The 17,915-nt window shown below is 33.5% G+C and overlaps 1 protein-coding gene across 12 annotated transcripts in view; it reads left to right on the forward strand.

Annotated features, from left to right (window-relative positions):
* The window catches only part of CCDC102B (coiled-coil domain containing 102B), a 361,810-nt gene that overhangs the window by 170,742 nt on the left and 173,153 nt on the right, over window positions 1-17,915 (forward strand). For 10 of the 12 annotated variants that reach the window (XM_078346981.1, XM_078346983.1, XM_078346979.1 and 7 more), the window contains one exon: window positions 11,522-11,731. The exons of the other annotated variants lie outside the window; for them this stretch is intronic. In XM_078346981.1, coding sequence (XP_078203107.1) covers window positions 11,522-11,731 — 210 coding nt within the window. The remainder of the gene's footprint in view (window positions 1-11,521; window positions 11,732-17,915) is intronic. 12 annotated transcript variants of the gene reach the window in all.

A 17,915-nucleotide genomic window follows, 5' to 3' on the forward strand; every position in this document is an offset into this window, starting at 1 on the left:
CCTTACCAAGATATGAAAGATTTTCCCATCCTGAAAAATTCTGATGCCCCTTGCTGGTCAATTCCTTGCTTTAAATATATTAATGCTGTCAGTTCCAGAACTTTGTATGCCATAAAATTCTGTTGTGTCAGCCTCGTTTTATTCATCAAATTGTTTTTGGATTTATTCATAGTTTCTCATCTATTAATTGTCTGTTGTCTTTTATTTAGTAACAATAGACTACTACTCCATTGTATGAATATACTGAAATTTACCTATTCCGTTCATAAACATTTGTTTCATTTTTTCTATATTTTTACTACAAACCTGTTAATATATTCTTATGTAGCTATTTTTGTAGCTATATTTTTATTAATTATGGGAGTGGGATTTATTTCTCTAGGAATAGAATTACTGGTTCATAATGTAGCTGTACATTTTTTACCTTTAGAAAACTGGCAAACAGTTTTCTAATGTGATCGTCCCATTTTCATAGCATTTTAAAAATTTGTATCTCTTTTAAAAAGTTTGTTTCCTAATAATGCTAGTGTATTTGGTTATTTGCTTTATTTTAAAATATACATAAAATTCTCACAGACTTATATCAGTATTATTATACATAATAGCCCTTTTAAGTGACTCTTAAGGTCTTCTGTGCAATCCTTTTTGTTCTGAACATCTATCTCACTAGATGTTAAATTACACCTCTGTGTGCAAAAGTCACTTAAAAGCTACATTCCATGGTTATATAATCAAGTTGATAGATAGTTACTTCGTATGTATCCAGTATTGGGGTTTCCTATTTCCTTCTTTTTCTGATTTAATTCCTGCTGGAGAATGTCATTACAGTTTCTCTTTTCCACATGGTGATTTTATGCGAAATATTTCCAGGAGCTTTGATTTTCATTTTGTTTTCTACTTCTAGTAGCTTTGTATAGATGTTGCATTTCTTTCTTTGTGAAAAAGTGTGTATTGGTTTGCTCAGGCTCTGTTGCATACCAGGAGGCTTAAACAGCAGACGTTATTTTCTCAGAGTTCTGGAGGCTGGAAGTTCATGACCAAGGTGCTGGCAAAATCAACCTCTGGTGAGGTCCCTTTTCTGAGCTTGTAGATGGTTACCTTCTCACTGTGTCCTTACATGGTCTTTCCTCTGTGTTCACTTGGAGAGAGGGATCTCTGGTGCTTCTTCCTTTTCTTATAAGTACAACAGTTCCATTGGATTAAGGCCCCACCCTAATGTATCCTCTTAACCTTTAATCTCTATTTATCTCTCACACTGGGGATAAGACTTCTAAATACGAATATTGGGGGGAACACAATTCAGTCCATAACAGTTGGGTAGGATTGTCCTGGGATAGCAAGAATAAGTGATAACAAGTGGGTGCTATGGGGAAAGTGGAATAATAAAAAATTATGAGTTGTATACTTAATTTCTTAGTTCTAGCGCGCCCTCTTCTGTTGATATAGTGAAGGCACCCTTTTTTAAATGAAAGCTTTTGGGTAGGGGGATGGAAATCAATCTGTCTTATGACTCTTTGATAATTCCCTTACTATCAACTTCTTGCTTTCCTGCTGTCCTTTTCCAGGAAGTTTCTGGAAAAAAATGACATCCCTGCTTTCCAAGGTACCCCTTGCCCTCTAGAGTGCTACTCCTGACCTTACAAAACCTGAAAATAATTACCCTTGTACTTTCTAATTTCCTTTATTACATTTCTGATAGTAGGTTATGTTCTGGCTCTCCAAGTCTGAGACCTATGCTCAGTATTTTCCTACCTAAGCTGATGTGGCTACACACCTATGGAGGACATCCACCTTAGTGTACGTTTTCTCTTCTGCACCATCGCATCTGACTCTGCTCTCACATCGTCTCCAAAGAAGGCTCTGCTGCTCTTGGACATTTATTGCACCTCTTATGGATCAGTCAAGTTTCTATAAGTCTAAGTTTCTTTATTATGTTTATAGGTTTGCAGCTACCAGTGATTTTATTTTTTTCTCATTTTGATCTTTGGAGGCTGGGTTAAGAGACTGAGATTTAGTCTGTGTTCATGTTTTAAACTATGCATTTTTCAAAGGATACTATTTCTTAGACATAGATAGTCATCTCTTTTTGTATTGATTGCAAAAAAGTTACTTTAAGAAACTAATTTATTTGGATATTACAAAACAGACATCTAAATAAGTCATAGGTCAAAGAAAGATGTTAAATATAATTTAAGATGGAAATATAAAAACATTGAAATCTTGAGAGATACTGCAAAGCTTAAAAATATGTGTAACATCAATACATGTATAAGGAAATAGTTGTATCTGGCATTAGAAGATGCCTCTCATATCTCAATTACAGGGAGTGTAATTAATTCAGAACTCAGATGCTACGTTCTGAAACTAGGAGATGAGATGTTGCTTTCCACAGACTACTCCCAGCCGAACACTGGGCTCTCTGTTCCTGGGAGGTGTGATGTTCCTTTGGCTACTGATTTGACTCAAAACTCCTTGAAGGCCTTGCCTAACTTTGCTTAGACTGCACTGAGGTCTCAGAGGCTTTAAAGCATCCTCCCTTCTTTCCTGCTTCTCCCTCACTCAAAGCCAGTCTTGTATCATAGTTTGACCATTCCCTACCTCTACTATCTTTGTCTCCATTTTTTCTTATAGGCAATTTCCCTGATAAATGTATTATATTTTTCATCTCATTGTAGAATTGCTTCTTGGAGTATCCAGAATAACAAAAATAATAAGACAAAAAAAGCAAATAAGCTAATATTCTATTTTAAAAGTTAAAAAAGTGGCAGAAGAAAAACAAAGTATAGAAAGAGGAAAAGAATGAGAATAATAGGAACTGAGCAAATAAATTTTTTAACACTTAAAAAAAACTAATTGAGAAGCTCTAATTAGAAATTACTAGTAATAGAAACTAGACATAGCTTTAGATAAGGCAGAGATTTACAAATATAAGGAAACACCATGAAGAGATACTGCTAATAAAAATAAAACCTTACATGAAATGAATGATTGACCAGAAAAATATAGCTTACCCAAAATGACCCTTCAGAAATAGAAAGCCTGAATGGATATATAACAGTAAGTAACTAAATTAAAATATAATAATGAAAACTCTTCTTGCAGTAAAGCTCCAGCATCACCAAGGTTTATGCTTACGCTGTACCATTTAGGATAGATAGCCCCAATTATTTTGGAACATCTTCCAGAGAAGAGAAAAGCAGAAAAAGTTTCCAACTTTTCCAGTGTGTTAGCTTAACCCTAATACTGTATCCAAACAAAGATAATACAAGAAAGGAAAGTGATAGTTAATTTCACAGATATATTTAGTAGCAAATTTATTCATCAAGTGCAAGTAATATTAATTTAAATCTAGTTAATTAAAATTGCTTTGTCACAGAAGTGGAAGACATAGCATTAGAACATCTATTATGCAAATAATCACAGTAAACAGACTAAAAGCAAAAATCACTGGCCTGGTTATCTCAAATGTTTTATTTAAAAAGCATTTGCCAAAACTAAATTTATGTTTATAGGGAAAAACACTTTAGCACAGTAGCAATCAAAGTGGTCTGTTAAAACCTGATATCAAGTAGCAACATTTTAGAGCAAATGTTTTATTTAATAATGATTGGAAGCATGCTATCACTTAATTTAATATTGTACTTCAGGTCCCAGCCACTTTAACAAAAGAAGACAAATAAATACAATTATAAGAGTTGGAAAGATACAAAATTGCAATGACCAAAAATGATAAAATTATCTATTTACAAAACACAAAATAATCTATAAGATATATTTCATAAGAGTGTAAAGATATTGCTGGATATAGGATCAATTTTGTGTGTATACACCAGCAAAAAATTTATATCTATATCTATGTGTATTAATATTATCAATATCTATAGATAATCTATATCTATAAATAAATCTATTGAGAGATAACCCGAATAAATAATATCAGCCCAGAATCAAAGTTGCACACTTATAGGCAGGTGATCTATCACCAGAGTCGTCATTATAACTCACTGCTGAATAGAGAAGCCAATAAAAAGTGCTGACTTTAAAGACTAATAAAAAAGAATTAGCTTGCCCAATTATAATATTAATCTTTTTTATAGGTGATCAAATGTTAATGTCAATGCATGTGTAATTCTGATTTAACAAAAAAATACTGATTATTATTCTTCCCACTGTGTGTGTGTGTGCGTGTGTGTGTGTGTGTGTGTTTTCAAACAGTTCATCAATATATCTGTTTTGACAAATTCAGCTTCCCCCAAAAAACCCAGATACTAGAACAGCAACATATATAAAACATAAAATGGTTATGCTAAATCATTCTTAGCATGGATGCGGGAAAAAAGATGATGATTTAAAAGGGCTGCTCATTAACACTTTGCCATGCTTTTGTTCTTTCTTTGTGCATTATTCTCTAGTTCTGGTTCATTTTGCCATGTCTTTCCCACTATTTTCATATCTCTTTCCCACTATTTTCCTCCTGTAAATTATATATGAACATTTTTCTTCTTTACAACTCAATGTTAATAATTGAAGCTAATCTGCTATTTTATCTGAACCATCAGAGTGTCTACAAATAACGCCTGTTAATTCCTGAAAGAAAACAAATATATGTATGAACACAAAGCACATTTTTGGTTGAGGAGAAAAGCTTGTTTTAGGCAGTGTCAGCAGGTTTCATATTTCTGGAATACTGAGATCAGTTGAAATCCTTGAGAATACCCATTTGGCAACTTTGATGCCAAGATAGTTTGTCTATTTTTAAAATTACTTCTAGGTGATATTTTGAAACAGGGTGTTTACCTCCCGTGCTTAATTATAATTCCCTTATAAATATATTCATTTTTCTAATGCAGATCTTTTTCATAATGTGTGTTTGCATATTTCTTCCTAATAATAGAACACACTTGAGAATGTAGTTAGTGCCTGGTAAAATTAAGTCCCATTATAGAGGATTTATATAAACCCCTGGTTTCTCTTTTTACTGGAATAAGATCTACATTTTACCAGCTCTATTGTGTTTTACTAATCAAATTTGGTAAGTAATCATCTTGTGAAGTTTCATAATTTCTTGATTGTATAGGAAATTCAATGTAGCAGATCAATGTTTGGCATGGGAGTTAAAGAAGAGCACCTTTTCCTGTTTTGGTTTTAGGTCAAGGCTTTTCTCTGGTTGTGCTAGAATACATTCATGAAACATTTCTCATTTTGCAGGGATAACAGTAACATGTTTATTTGTATGTTTTGTTTTAATAATTCCTAAGGTATGTATAGATGATTATTAACTTCTAATTGAGATGGAGAAAATATTGGGGTATTAATACTATAAGATCATTAGGAACTTTTGAGGCAGTGCGTGGTTGTTGTGAAATCCAGGGTCCAAAGCACAAGAGTTGCTACTTGTGAGGTTCGTAAGCTTTCTCTATCAGAACATAATCAAAGTCTTTACAAATGCACTTTCACTTGTCATTCTAATATGTACTGACTTACTTAGAAATAGATGCATTTTTAAAAAATGCTTACATTGCTTTTGTTTCATGTTTAATCTGAAATAGCATTTTGACCACTCTCTACTTTTATATTTAACTTTGGCACACATTTTGTTTCAAACTAGTGAGGGAATTTTATGTTTAGAAATTCTTCAAGCATTTAAAACAAAATTAAAGTAACTAAAATATATGTGACATTACACATCACTAAAATCATTCATTGCACTGGTGACTTTTGGTCAAAAAGTGACTAAGCTGTCATTAGGCTGTATTTAACTGTGGACAGATGGGAATTAGGCTTTCATTTAGGAAGGAAGAATTGCTTCCATCCAATTCTTGTTTGTGAGTCTGAGACATAGTTAGAGGAAGACTGTTACAGTATGCAACGGGTGACATGGATAATATGGACTCATTTAAAATGAAGTTGCCAGACTTTTGAATGTGCTTCTACAGAAATTGCCTCTCTTGTGAATTAATTTGCCAGAACAAAGAGGAAGAAAAACCTAAAAGATATAAAACCAAAAGCAAACCATGAATGAAACTTTGCTGTAATGCAATGCAGTGGATTTGGAATATGGTAGTTGCTATTGCAAGAGGACAGGTATCCTTCTTCCTGGTGTCTGTCAGCGTGGTATTGCTGGAATGAGCTCAGGAATAGAACTAGAGAGGTTCTTTAGGTGAACCATGGCTTGGAATCCTTGCCCAACTGGAAAATTTCTTCTACTCTCAGAATCCCAGCTCCCTCATGTGTATGTAGCACAGCCAAATGATCTGCAGAATCATTGTAAGAATAGGAAATGGTCTATATAGGTGTTTGTCCTGGATACCTTAGGGCCTCAGCAAAGGGCGATAATTTCTTACTGGTAGGAAACAGAAAAGTTTTCTGTCATTTCCTTCTTTCTTCCAAAATCACAGTATGTATAATGAGGTTTTATGGCTAACGTGTCTGAAATCAAAATTCTGAGTATTTGAAGTCAATTACTGGAACATCCACAGTTGTTTTAAATGACTCTTCACTGGCCTGCAAAGTGGCATATAGTGCATTCTTTTGGGAGTTTTCTCGGTTGTTTAGAGCCATTTACAAAATGATTGTCATCTTGATAAAACTTGAGGAAAAAGTTTATACACTATTTTGTATTTGAAATGGCTGTTGATATGTTTTCTCCTATAGAAAACAAATTTATGACTTAAGAGTTGAATTTGAGTTGACTTTGAAGTTTAATTCCAACTCAACTTGAATTTGAGTTGAATTTGGAATTTTAATAAATATTTTCCCTGAATGATTTCATTTCTCCCTCATAACACTAGGTTGTAAGAAAGAATTTTCTCATGTTATAAAAAAGAAAAATGGAGGCTATCAGACTAAAAGGAGAATTGGGAGTCATTTGTATGTCATTTTATTAAAAATCCCCTGCCTCACTGCATTCACTACCACAAAATGTAAAGCAGCTATGACAATAGCAGTAGGAATTCACAGTCAATGGATGGAGAAATCCTTTGGTGTTAGGTCATGGTAGGTCAAGCAACTGGCTTTTTTAGAGTGCTGTCTTAATTTTGCTCTGTGTCTAATTGTTGTCATTGAAATACAGAAAGGCTTTTTTTCCTGGAGACTATCATTATCTGCTTTCTCTTTCACTTAACGGTTATTTAGGGAGCAAACATATAGTGTGCGTCTAGTGCTGGGCTTTTGAGCAAAATGACAAAACTGGTTTTATAAAAGCTTATGTTCTAGTTGTAATGGTTACAATTTTCAAATCTTTTCAACAATATCAAGCAATGACAGTTGAAGAATAAGTAAATAGCTGTGTTTAGAAAATGATCCAATATTTTATCCTTAGGAATGGTCACAATATTATCGTTTTTATAAGCAACTCAAGTGATTCTGATATTCACACTGATTTTTCAGAACCAGTGTGTTTGTCCAGTTTTCTTTTATGCTATGTTCTCCCCAAATCCTAACTTCCATAACGGGACAGACTCTTCTGGGTCTTGCAATGTTCAAACATATTTCCTGCTTCCTGTGCTTGGGACACTCTGGGCCTGACTATGCTTTTCTGTTTTGTTAAACTATAAGTTGCAATTTAAATATCATTTCCTCAAATGACCTTCCCCTTTTACCTGATTTATTGCAGGCCTTTCTATGGCACTCAGAATTTTTTTCCTTCATAAAATGATGAACAATTTTACTCATATTCTATTTGTATTTTTTAAGTCATATATTCAGTTTCTCTTTGTTTTCTGATAAACATACTCAATAAACATTCAGTAAATGTAGTGCTGGATATTTATGTACTTTTTCTCAATGATTAATAAGTAAAGAAATTGATGTCATTAAGTGAACAAATATTTGAATGAATGTACTTTTACATTACTCTACAAAGTATGTACTTTTGCATTACTCTACAAAGAATGTACTTTTACATTACTCTACAAAGAACGTACTTTTACATTACTCTACAAAGAACATACTTTTACATTACTCTACAAAGAATGTACTTTTACATTAAAATTTTCAGAAAACATGTTTTAGTAATGTCTGTGTTACCTGAAATTCATTTAACACTAGAACACACTATTGGTTAAAATTCACAGTTGGAATATGATTAAAATATTTTAGGATTTTCTCTTGATCATCAGAAGTGAAGCAATGAAATTCTATTTCCATTTGATAAAATTATTATTTTTATTATAAACTCTGAAAACTTAAAATATTATCTGATTTTTTCTTTATCATTTTAATGTTCATACAATTAAATGCATTTTATGTTAGTGGATTTTCATATGATTCTTGTAAAAGAGTGATCTGAACGAGGTCGAGAGATCTAGACCAACCTGGTCAGCATGGTGAAAACCTGTCTCTACTAAAATACAAAAAATTAGCTGGGCATGGTGGCGTGTGCCTGTAATCCCAGCTACTCAGGAGGCTGAGGCAGGAGAATTGCCTGAACCCAGGAGGCGGAGGTTGTGGTGAGCCGAGATCGCGCCATTGCACTCCAGCCTGGATAACAAGAGCGAAACTCTGTCTCAAAATAAAAAAAAACCTTAATAGTTAAAGTTTTTCTATTCAGACCATCTATTACTTATTTAAAACCTTGGTTCTACTTGTTATCTGTTAGTTCACGTTAAATCAATTTATTTAACATTTTTAAAAAATCCTACAAGTTTACAAAGACTTGTCACAACATGTTTGTCCTTGCCCAAAAATACATTTGCTCTCCTTATATTAATTTTTCATTACCAAGTTGCTGCCTTTTTGTTGCAACTTTATTATTTTTATTCTGATAAGTGATGCAATAATAAAAAACTTTAAGTATTAATCTTAACAATGAAGGTAATGCCATCTTCTAAATTAAATTGTGATATAATATTTTCATCTCATATCCCCAAATGAGTACCCCAGATGTCAAACTTTATCATCTAAAATTTGACCCTTAGGTTATTATATTTAATTGGTAAATGAGGTCTAGTGCCAAGAATGTAATTTTGGTTTCCTACATTTTAGAAGCCAGAGCATCTCTTAGATTTGGGAACAGAACATTTTCTACAAGAATGGTACAATTATATATATATGAAAACGCAGTTTTTAGGCTTTTATATCATAATTTATTATGGTATAAAGGATATTATTGAAGTCTAACATTTTTCTAAATGTTGACTAAGTTGGTGGTTTTTTAGAATTTAATGTCATAGCAACATACGTTATAGCAGTATATTATTAATTACGTTGCAATCAAGCCACTTAAAATTAACAACGTAAAAACAAGTAATTTAGAATTTTTATCCTTTTGAGATAGTTTTATAATGCCTCATACTTTGATCATCCTAAATGGACTGCAAGGAATTTTGAATAGTTGACACTATTCCATCCTTACAATACCACAAATATGGCATTTGTACTCTTGTATTTTGGTACTATATGTATGGTGTTACTAATTTTGCAAGGAAAATAACACAATAAATGTCTTTTCCAGAATTAGACAATGAGTTGTGGTGGAACAAGGACTAGATTCTAAAAGATTTTCTACTGTAAAGAGTTACTCCACTGTATAGATTTATGCCATAAATTACATTGACATCTCGATAGCCATATGCCCAAATTTATGAAAGAAATATACATTTAAAAAAGTTATTACCACAGTGTGTCTCCTTTAAACAGTACATTGCTACACAAAGTGCCTTCTAATTACTTTGATTAATTTCACTTCTCAGAAATCTTGTCAGATTAGATAATAAATTGTCCACATTGGGGCAGTTGAATTTACCTAAGTTTATCCAGAAAATAAACGGTGAATTCAGATTAGAATGCATCGCTCAGGATTAGAATTTAGAGCAAAAAAGCTACTAATCACTTCTACTCACAATGTCCACCAAATAAAATCATAGCAGACAAATATAATTGCACCTCATAATAGTGAGCATTTAAATGTAATAAAATTGTAGAAAATAAATACATTTTATATTGCCTCTTTAAAACATAAAAATGTTAAAATAATAAAAACTGACAATGATGATTTCCAGATTCATCCATGTCCCTGCTAAGGATGTGGGACCGCATGTTATCACTCATAAGTGGGAGTTGAACAATGAGAACACATGGACACAGGGAGGGGAATTTCACACACTGGCGTCTGTTGGGGGTGGAGGGGCTAGGGGAGGGATAGCAGGGGTGGGGAGATTGGGGAGAGAGAACATCAGGAGAAATACCTAATGTAGGTGATGGGTGATGGAGGCAGCAAAGCACCATGGCATGTGTATACCTATGTAACAATCCTGAAAGATCTGCACATGTACCCCAGTACTAAAAGTATAATAGTTTTTTAAAAAAACTGACCAAGGGAGATATTAAAATTATCTTAAATCAGAATTTCCAGAGTAGGCTTCTGGACATTGGTAGCTATAAAAATCTCCTCATGTTGGTACACCATGCAGCCTTGGTTGAGAGCAATGGGAAAAGGGCAGAGGTTGACAAAACTTTAGTGTAAAGGACCACGAAGTGAATACTTTGGGCTTTACAACCTATGATCTCTCTCTCAACAGCTTAGCCATTGTATGTGAAGGCAATTATATGCAAAGTGTGAAAAAATGAGCACGGCTGTGTCCCAATACAATTTCATTTGTGGTACTGATGTTTGAATTTTATATAATTTTATATTGAAAATATTTCAATGTAAAATTTTAAAATATAAAATTATAAATTATATGTATCTTTCAATTACCTTTTCATTACTTTTTGGCAACTGCAAATGTTGCATGGATGGATAGATAGATAGATAGATAGATACATCATTAATTTATTCCCTAGATAAATACATGAATGGATAAATAAATAAAATATATCCAATCAAAATTGCCCACGAAATAGTTTTGTGTCTTCTCCACTGAGAATGTTCATCAGTTGAGATTGGAGATATTAATCTCCAATCCCAAGAGCAGCAGTTTTTCACTTGACACATTTATTTGAAAAATATGGTCCATATGGTTGTAGAGATAGTTACATGAACCAAGAGGAAAAGTATATTTATCTATGATTTGGCCTAATCTTAGAACTTCTGTATTGTTCTCAAGTTTTCAAACAAATAGAATTTTTTTTTTTTTTTTTTTTTTTTTTTTTTTGAGACAGAGTTTCACTCTTGTTACCCAGGCTGGAGTGCAATGGCGCGATCTCGGCTCACCGCAACCTCCGCCTCCTGGGTTCAGGCAATTCTCCTGCCTCAGCCTCCCGGGTCGCTGGGATTACAGGCACGCGCCACCATGCCCAGCTAATTTTTTGTATTTTCAGTAGAGACGGGGTTTCACCAGGCTGACCAGAATGGTCTCGACCTCTTGACCTCGTGATCCACCCGCCTCGGCCTCCCAAAGTGCTGGGAATACAGGCGTGAGCCACCGCGCCCGGCCCACAAATAGAATTTTCTTTTTAAAATTCCATCAGTGGACATATTCACGAACCTTTCTTAATGGGAGCATGTGTGTGGGTTGCATTATCTTTTGGTAATTGCGAATGTTGCATGTTGCTTTTTGTGTGTGTTTTCTGTGTGTAGCTAGAGAGATTGCAAGCTGAAAATACCTTGGAGTGGGACAAGAGGGAAATACTTGAAACAGAAAAGCAGGGACTGGAGAGAGAAAATAGAAGGCTGAAGATCCATGTGAAAGAAATGGAAGAGCTCTTGGATAAGAAAAATAGATTAAATGCAAACTCTCAAGGTCCTGATTTCAAGATGTCACAAATTGATCTGCAAGAGAAAAACCAGGTATGGGTGCTCCTTGGAGCACATTTTCACTGTCTAGGCTCACTCTGATGCCTATGCAGAGTCTGTCTTCACTTTTACGCACCTCCGCATCTGGATATTTCCTTTTGTGCTAGCTAATACCTGATACCCCTTGCTCTTTTGTCTGCTGGGATGTAAAATAATGTGATCATGCATCTGAAACAAAGTGTGTCAAATGTTAAAATATGACAAATCTTCAAACAGTTTCAAGATTTCCTAAAGGAAGAAAAATGAAGTAAAAAAATGGATCTTTCTGCTTTTTGTTCCCTATTAGAGCTTTGTCTCAGCATTTTCTAAGCTATTAATCTTATTTCCAATCAAGAGTTTTTCATTAATTCAAGCAACTATACAATAAGCATTTACTGGTAGCTAAGGTAAGTGTCTGCATAAACATTTACATTTAGCTGAAGCTCACTGTTTTCTGGTTCTTTCTTACTAAGTCTCAGAACAATTATTTTTTAGCTAATTAAATGCATCATTTTTCAAATACTTTTTCCAGCCCATGATATAAATGTTAAAACCAGGATAAAATTCAGAATTTGAATTTGGGAAACTTAATTTTGGATGTGTTTTATCCCCGAGCCAGTAGATGTAGTTTGTGCTATAGATCAACATTTTTTTGATAGTTTACAGATTTTTAAATGTGCTTTTAATGGCAGTCTTATAGTTGTAATTTGTGTGGTTGGTGTCAATATGCTGTAAATTATGTGTCTCTTGTTTCTATTTTTTTCAATTATATATATAGCATCTTAATGCACAATTCTGTTTTTTACTCAATTTCTTTGATAGTTTTAAAAGGTGAATTTGATAAGTTCATGTTTTTGAGATATATAAGTCATTCATACTCACATAAGCTCTAAAAGGTAAATGGCCAGAAAAATGGAATTCCATATTGTTCCCTTATTCTCTAATAAGGAAACATTGCACATGCAAGATCAAATTCTATTAGGGTTTCATGACCTGGCAATGCAAATTCTAAAGCTAAATGCTAGAGTAAGTAATCATAATTTTCTATTATACTGATTCTAAAACTATCTATAATAATGTATTTGATTCTGACATATGCACACTGATAAACCTGTAGACATCTTTTTGGAGATGTCTACTCTAAAAAGCACAGAATTATCTCAATTATGGAATGTGGTTTGATTATTAAAATACTTGTTTATTTGATTTATTTAAACAGGACAAACATGTATTCGCATTACTCTCTGTATCAGTCACTGTTCTATATGTAGGTAATGAGAATATTAATTACTGAATCATTATCCCTGCCCAGCATGAGATTAGAGTCTATACAGGGAGTCATACACATAAATTTTTATAAATAAAACATTATAATGATTGCTAAGAATAAAGTAGAAGGGACATAGATTAAGAAGCAATTGATTATATTTAATTTTGGTACCTTTTTAGTTATATCAAAATGTCATAATATAAAGTATATATTTCAGGAAAAATTAGGGTTGATTGATTGAAACCTGTTTGGAGCTGGCATTGGCATCACCTGTCATCAGGGCACACTGAGTCCTCAGCTGGTCTCTTTGACATCAGTATAGTTCTTTGGCATATGACTATGCAGAACTTGGAAACCGGGAGGATTCTGGAAGGTCTCATTTAAATCACATCAGTGGGTATGCTGATCACTTAGAAGACTGTAGGATTCTTTAAGTATATATCACTTAGATAGTGAGGGTGGTGTTGGTGATTTTTACCCTCTTTGTTACAAATTCAGACTATCTACTGGAACTAAAATAATCACTTATTTTGGAACAGTAGCAAGCCAGAATCCTTGGCGCAACAGGAATTTCTCCAGAAGCTCAAATGTCAAGATTATGGTGCCCTCAAATGTCAATGAATAAGAGCTGTGTACAGAACTTGCCAAAGTTCAGGGAATAATATAGATTTTATCATAACACAAAACCATACTGCAGTTTTAACATTATTTCAATAAGAATTAGTTTATACATATATAAGTACCATAGATGAATTATATATATATTATATATATGAATATATATAATATATTCATGGTATTCATCCATGGTACTTATATACATGTAAACATGTGTGTGTGTGTGTGTGTGTGTGTGTGTGTATGTGTGTGTGTATATATATATAATGTGTGAGTGTCATTTCTATATATGTATAGAAGTTCCATACATGAGTGAGGCAGTGAAAGAAGGTGTTAGCATGTAATGGGACATTCATGCAAACACTGCATGATTATTAGTCTCTAAAAAATATAAGACCACTTACTACATGACATTTGCATTTAAATCACATTTACCAAAGGTTTATGGCAGACATAAAACTACTGCCACTCATTAAGTAGTATTCATTAAGTAAATTCATTAAGTACTCATTAAGTAAAAAACCCCACATAAGTTTTTTAAAAATACGTTGGGTTTTAACATTCTTATTGTTCAATAAAATTTTTTAAGTCCCTATTAATTCAAAAAGGGAGGACTTTTCACATGGTTTTAGATTTGATTTTTTTTATTTCAGTGGTATAGAGAATGCACTGGTAAAGAAAATGCCTTTCAATCTTAAATTGCACTATTAATTCAAATAAATAATTTTCTTTACATAAGTAATCTTAACACCTAAATCTCCATCTAGTAGTTGCTTTTATATGCTATGCTTAAGGATATGTGTACATCATTCTTTTACAACTTAAAAAAATGCAGTAGTACATTGGAACTTTTAATGGATAGATTGGAAAATTACTACCCTGGTAGTAACTATTTTTTAAGCATAAACCAATATAGATTTTTCTAGAACAACATTGCATGTAGATCTTTTGATTTGCTGTTGCTCTTGTAAATAGTGGCACTGTTCCATGGTCTCATGGCATCAGCATAATTGACAAAATGACACCAGACAACAGAACTTCGGTGGCAGTATTGAGTGCTCTTCTCAGAATGAAGCCTGCATTTTAAATGATGGCAAAGATGTTTAAGAATTAGATTTGTAAAAAACATAAGTAAATCCAAGAGTATGCTTTAAGGAAGAGAAATGCAGCTACATTTGAAAGTCTGATTTCACAGCCAGTAGTAAATTATGTTACTGATGCTTGATCATTTAAATGTACATTTCCGTCCAACATTAAAAAATCCACCTGTCTTTATTGGATTAACTGATATGACTTAAAGTTTTTTCTTTAATGTCTTCAATACACTCAGAAAATGTGAATTCAAAATTTAAGCTATTTTACCATAATTTTTCTTAGTTTTCTTTCACAAGATCAAGGTAGCTAAAACCTTTAAGTATATTAAAAATTATAGTGGCATCGAAGGTGGGGTGTACATGTCACACTGTATTGTGGAAGAAATCTACTAACACTTTTTTTAGTTCTTGGTTTCTGAATCCCCATCTTATGTTTTATGATATATGTTAGTACAAAAGCTTATCTATACAACATAAATAAGTTAACATATTTAAAGGGTAAAAAATGGTAAGCCCATAACTTTATATAAACATAAAATGAACACATCAACTATATTATTTAACCCATTAGTTAATATAGAAACCAGTAAGTTATTGAAACCAGTTCAAAGGAGAATCTCAGTGTTATATAGCTAGGCACCCAATAATGCCGAGATGAATGTGCTTAATGGATGCAAAACTGGCTCTTCCATAGTAGGTGGGGAAGTAAATTGCACTATCACCAGATAACGTTGTCCCACAGGTTTCTGGACAAGACTCAGTTATATGGCCATGGATTATGTATAATAACATTACAGACTTTTGTGTAAAATAGCTTAATGATATCCACAGTTGCAGGACTTGTAGAATCAGAAAACCTTACCTGAGGAACGTGTTAGACACAACTACCAGGAATCTTTGTTGATCATTGCAAAGTGTTTTGCAATTCTTCCTGGCTATATAAGTTACTTGATGTGCATGTGTAATAAGTCTATATTTGAGTACATCAGCAAACACATGGGGAGTGTTATTCTAGACTAGGGATGGGCAAACTTTTTTTGTTAAGATCAAAATTATGAATATATTAAATTATTTAATTAAGGTACATAAGTCTCTGTGGCATATCATTTTGAAAAATCATAAGCCTTCAAACCATAGAGAATATTTCAGAGGTGGCACAGAAACAGGTGTGGAGCCAGATTTGGCTTATAGGTCATGGCTTGTTGCCTCCTGCTGTAGCCCAGTAGTCTCTAGGTTTACATGTACTGAAGGGGCCAAGAAGGAAAATGTGAGAGTTAGGTAAAGGGTGACAAAAGAAAACAGCACCTCTCCCTAGCTGGAGAGCAGTGCTTCACTGGAAAGCATTCATATCGAAAGTGCTAGAAACATTGTTCTGGCCACACAAAACCCACTGGGATAGGCTTTCCATCTGGGGTAGTAACCTAGGATAGACAGTCTACACTGAGCCATGGCAACTGTTTAAAAACAGTCAGCCACGCATCACTTTCTCTGTTTCTCAGCAGGATTTCAATTATTATACGGGTGCCTTTTTACTTGTCCTAGTTACCTTTATGGAACCAATTTTGTCTTACTGATTTCAGGAAACTCATTGCTACCTCCTGTGCATAGAGCAGGTGTACAAAGACTTTCTGAATGAAAATAAGTTGATGAACCATGACACATACATTTTAACCTGGAATATGTGGATGCTTATGCTATATTTATGCTGAGAATTTTAGCACAGTTTGAGAACGTAACTGGTGAGTCTTCAGAATGCAGCTGATCAGAAGACATTTCTCCAAAGGCCTTATTTGTAATTTGGAAACAAAAATCTGAGCATTTCCTAACATTGCCTATTCAAAAACCAGGGAAATTATAGTTTGAAAGTATGGAGGGTAAAGAAATTAACGTTAGAGATTTTTGTTTGAAACCAACCTGCTAGACACCGAGTTTAACTGCTACCAATATTTGTGCTTAGCTTTAATGGAGACATATGCAGATTAAAATAACCACTTAAAAGCTATTAAATATAAACAGAAATGTCATTAAAATCAATCATGAATTTTATAGAATTGAAAACAAACATTCTGGTGTTGTTATGTAATAATGTAATAGTCCTATTTGGAAATTATATATTATATCATCAAAATGCCAGATATAGGTGAGGTGATGGGTGGGTGGAGGCAGCAAACCACATTGCCATGTCTGTACCTAGGCAACAATCCTGTATGATGTGCACATGTACCCTAGAACCTAAACTGCATTAAAATATTTTTTAAAAACGTTTAAAAAAAAACCTTTAGATCTTCTTAAAGTTAAAAAGTTGTATACAATGCTACTATGCTGTGTGTGTGTATATAGATAGATAGATAGACAGATAGATAGATATAGATATATGGGTAAGTTTCTAAAACTAGCCACAATATTTAACTTACACACGCATATATATATATATATATATATATATATATATATATATATATATGGGTAAGTTTCTAAAACTAGCCACAATATTTTATTATTATATTATCTGAAAGACTGCTGGGTGCAGTGGCTCATACCCATAATGCCACCACTTTGGGAGGCTGAAGCAGGAGGATCACATGAGATCAGGAGATCAAGATTAGCCTGGTCAACATGGTGAAACCCTGTCTCTACTAAAAATACAAAAATTAGTTGGGCTTGGTGGTGCATGCCTGTAATCCCAGCTAGGGAGGAGACTGGCTTGAGCCCAGGAGGCAGCAGTTGCCATAAGCCTAGATGGCACCACTGCACTCCAGCCTAGGTGACTGAGACTGTCTCAATTAAAAAAAAAAAAAAAAAGACACATATTTTTAAAGTAATTATACTTAACATTTTGTTCTGGAGAATTTTTTTTACTAAACACAAGTCAAAATCAGGACAGTTTTGCACTAAGAGTAAAGGGCATAAATGAATGTATAACACTGATGACAATCAGTACATCCCCTATGATAGGAGAGAAAATAAATGAATTAGAACTAGGGGAACAATTTATGGTATTTCTACCCAGAATACAAATTAAAAGAATAATATTGATTGATCCTAAACCATTTTTAAAGTATTTTAGTGATAACAGCCCAAAGTTAATGAAGCTTGAAATTAGGAGAATAATTGGTGTTACCATTTTTGTCGAGACAGGAGTGGAAACATTAAGAGATAAGTTCTCTGTGACAAATTCTAAGACATCGTATCACATTGATTTAAGGTATGGATCCTA

Source organism: Callithrix jacchus, chromosome 13 (genome assembly GCF_049354715.1).
Source record: "Callithrix jacchus isolate 240 chromosome 13, calJac240_pri, whole genome shotgun sequence".
Taxonomy (NCBI): domain Eukaryota; kingdom Metazoa; phylum Chordata; class Mammalia; order Primates; family Cebidae; genus Callithrix; species Callithrix jacchus.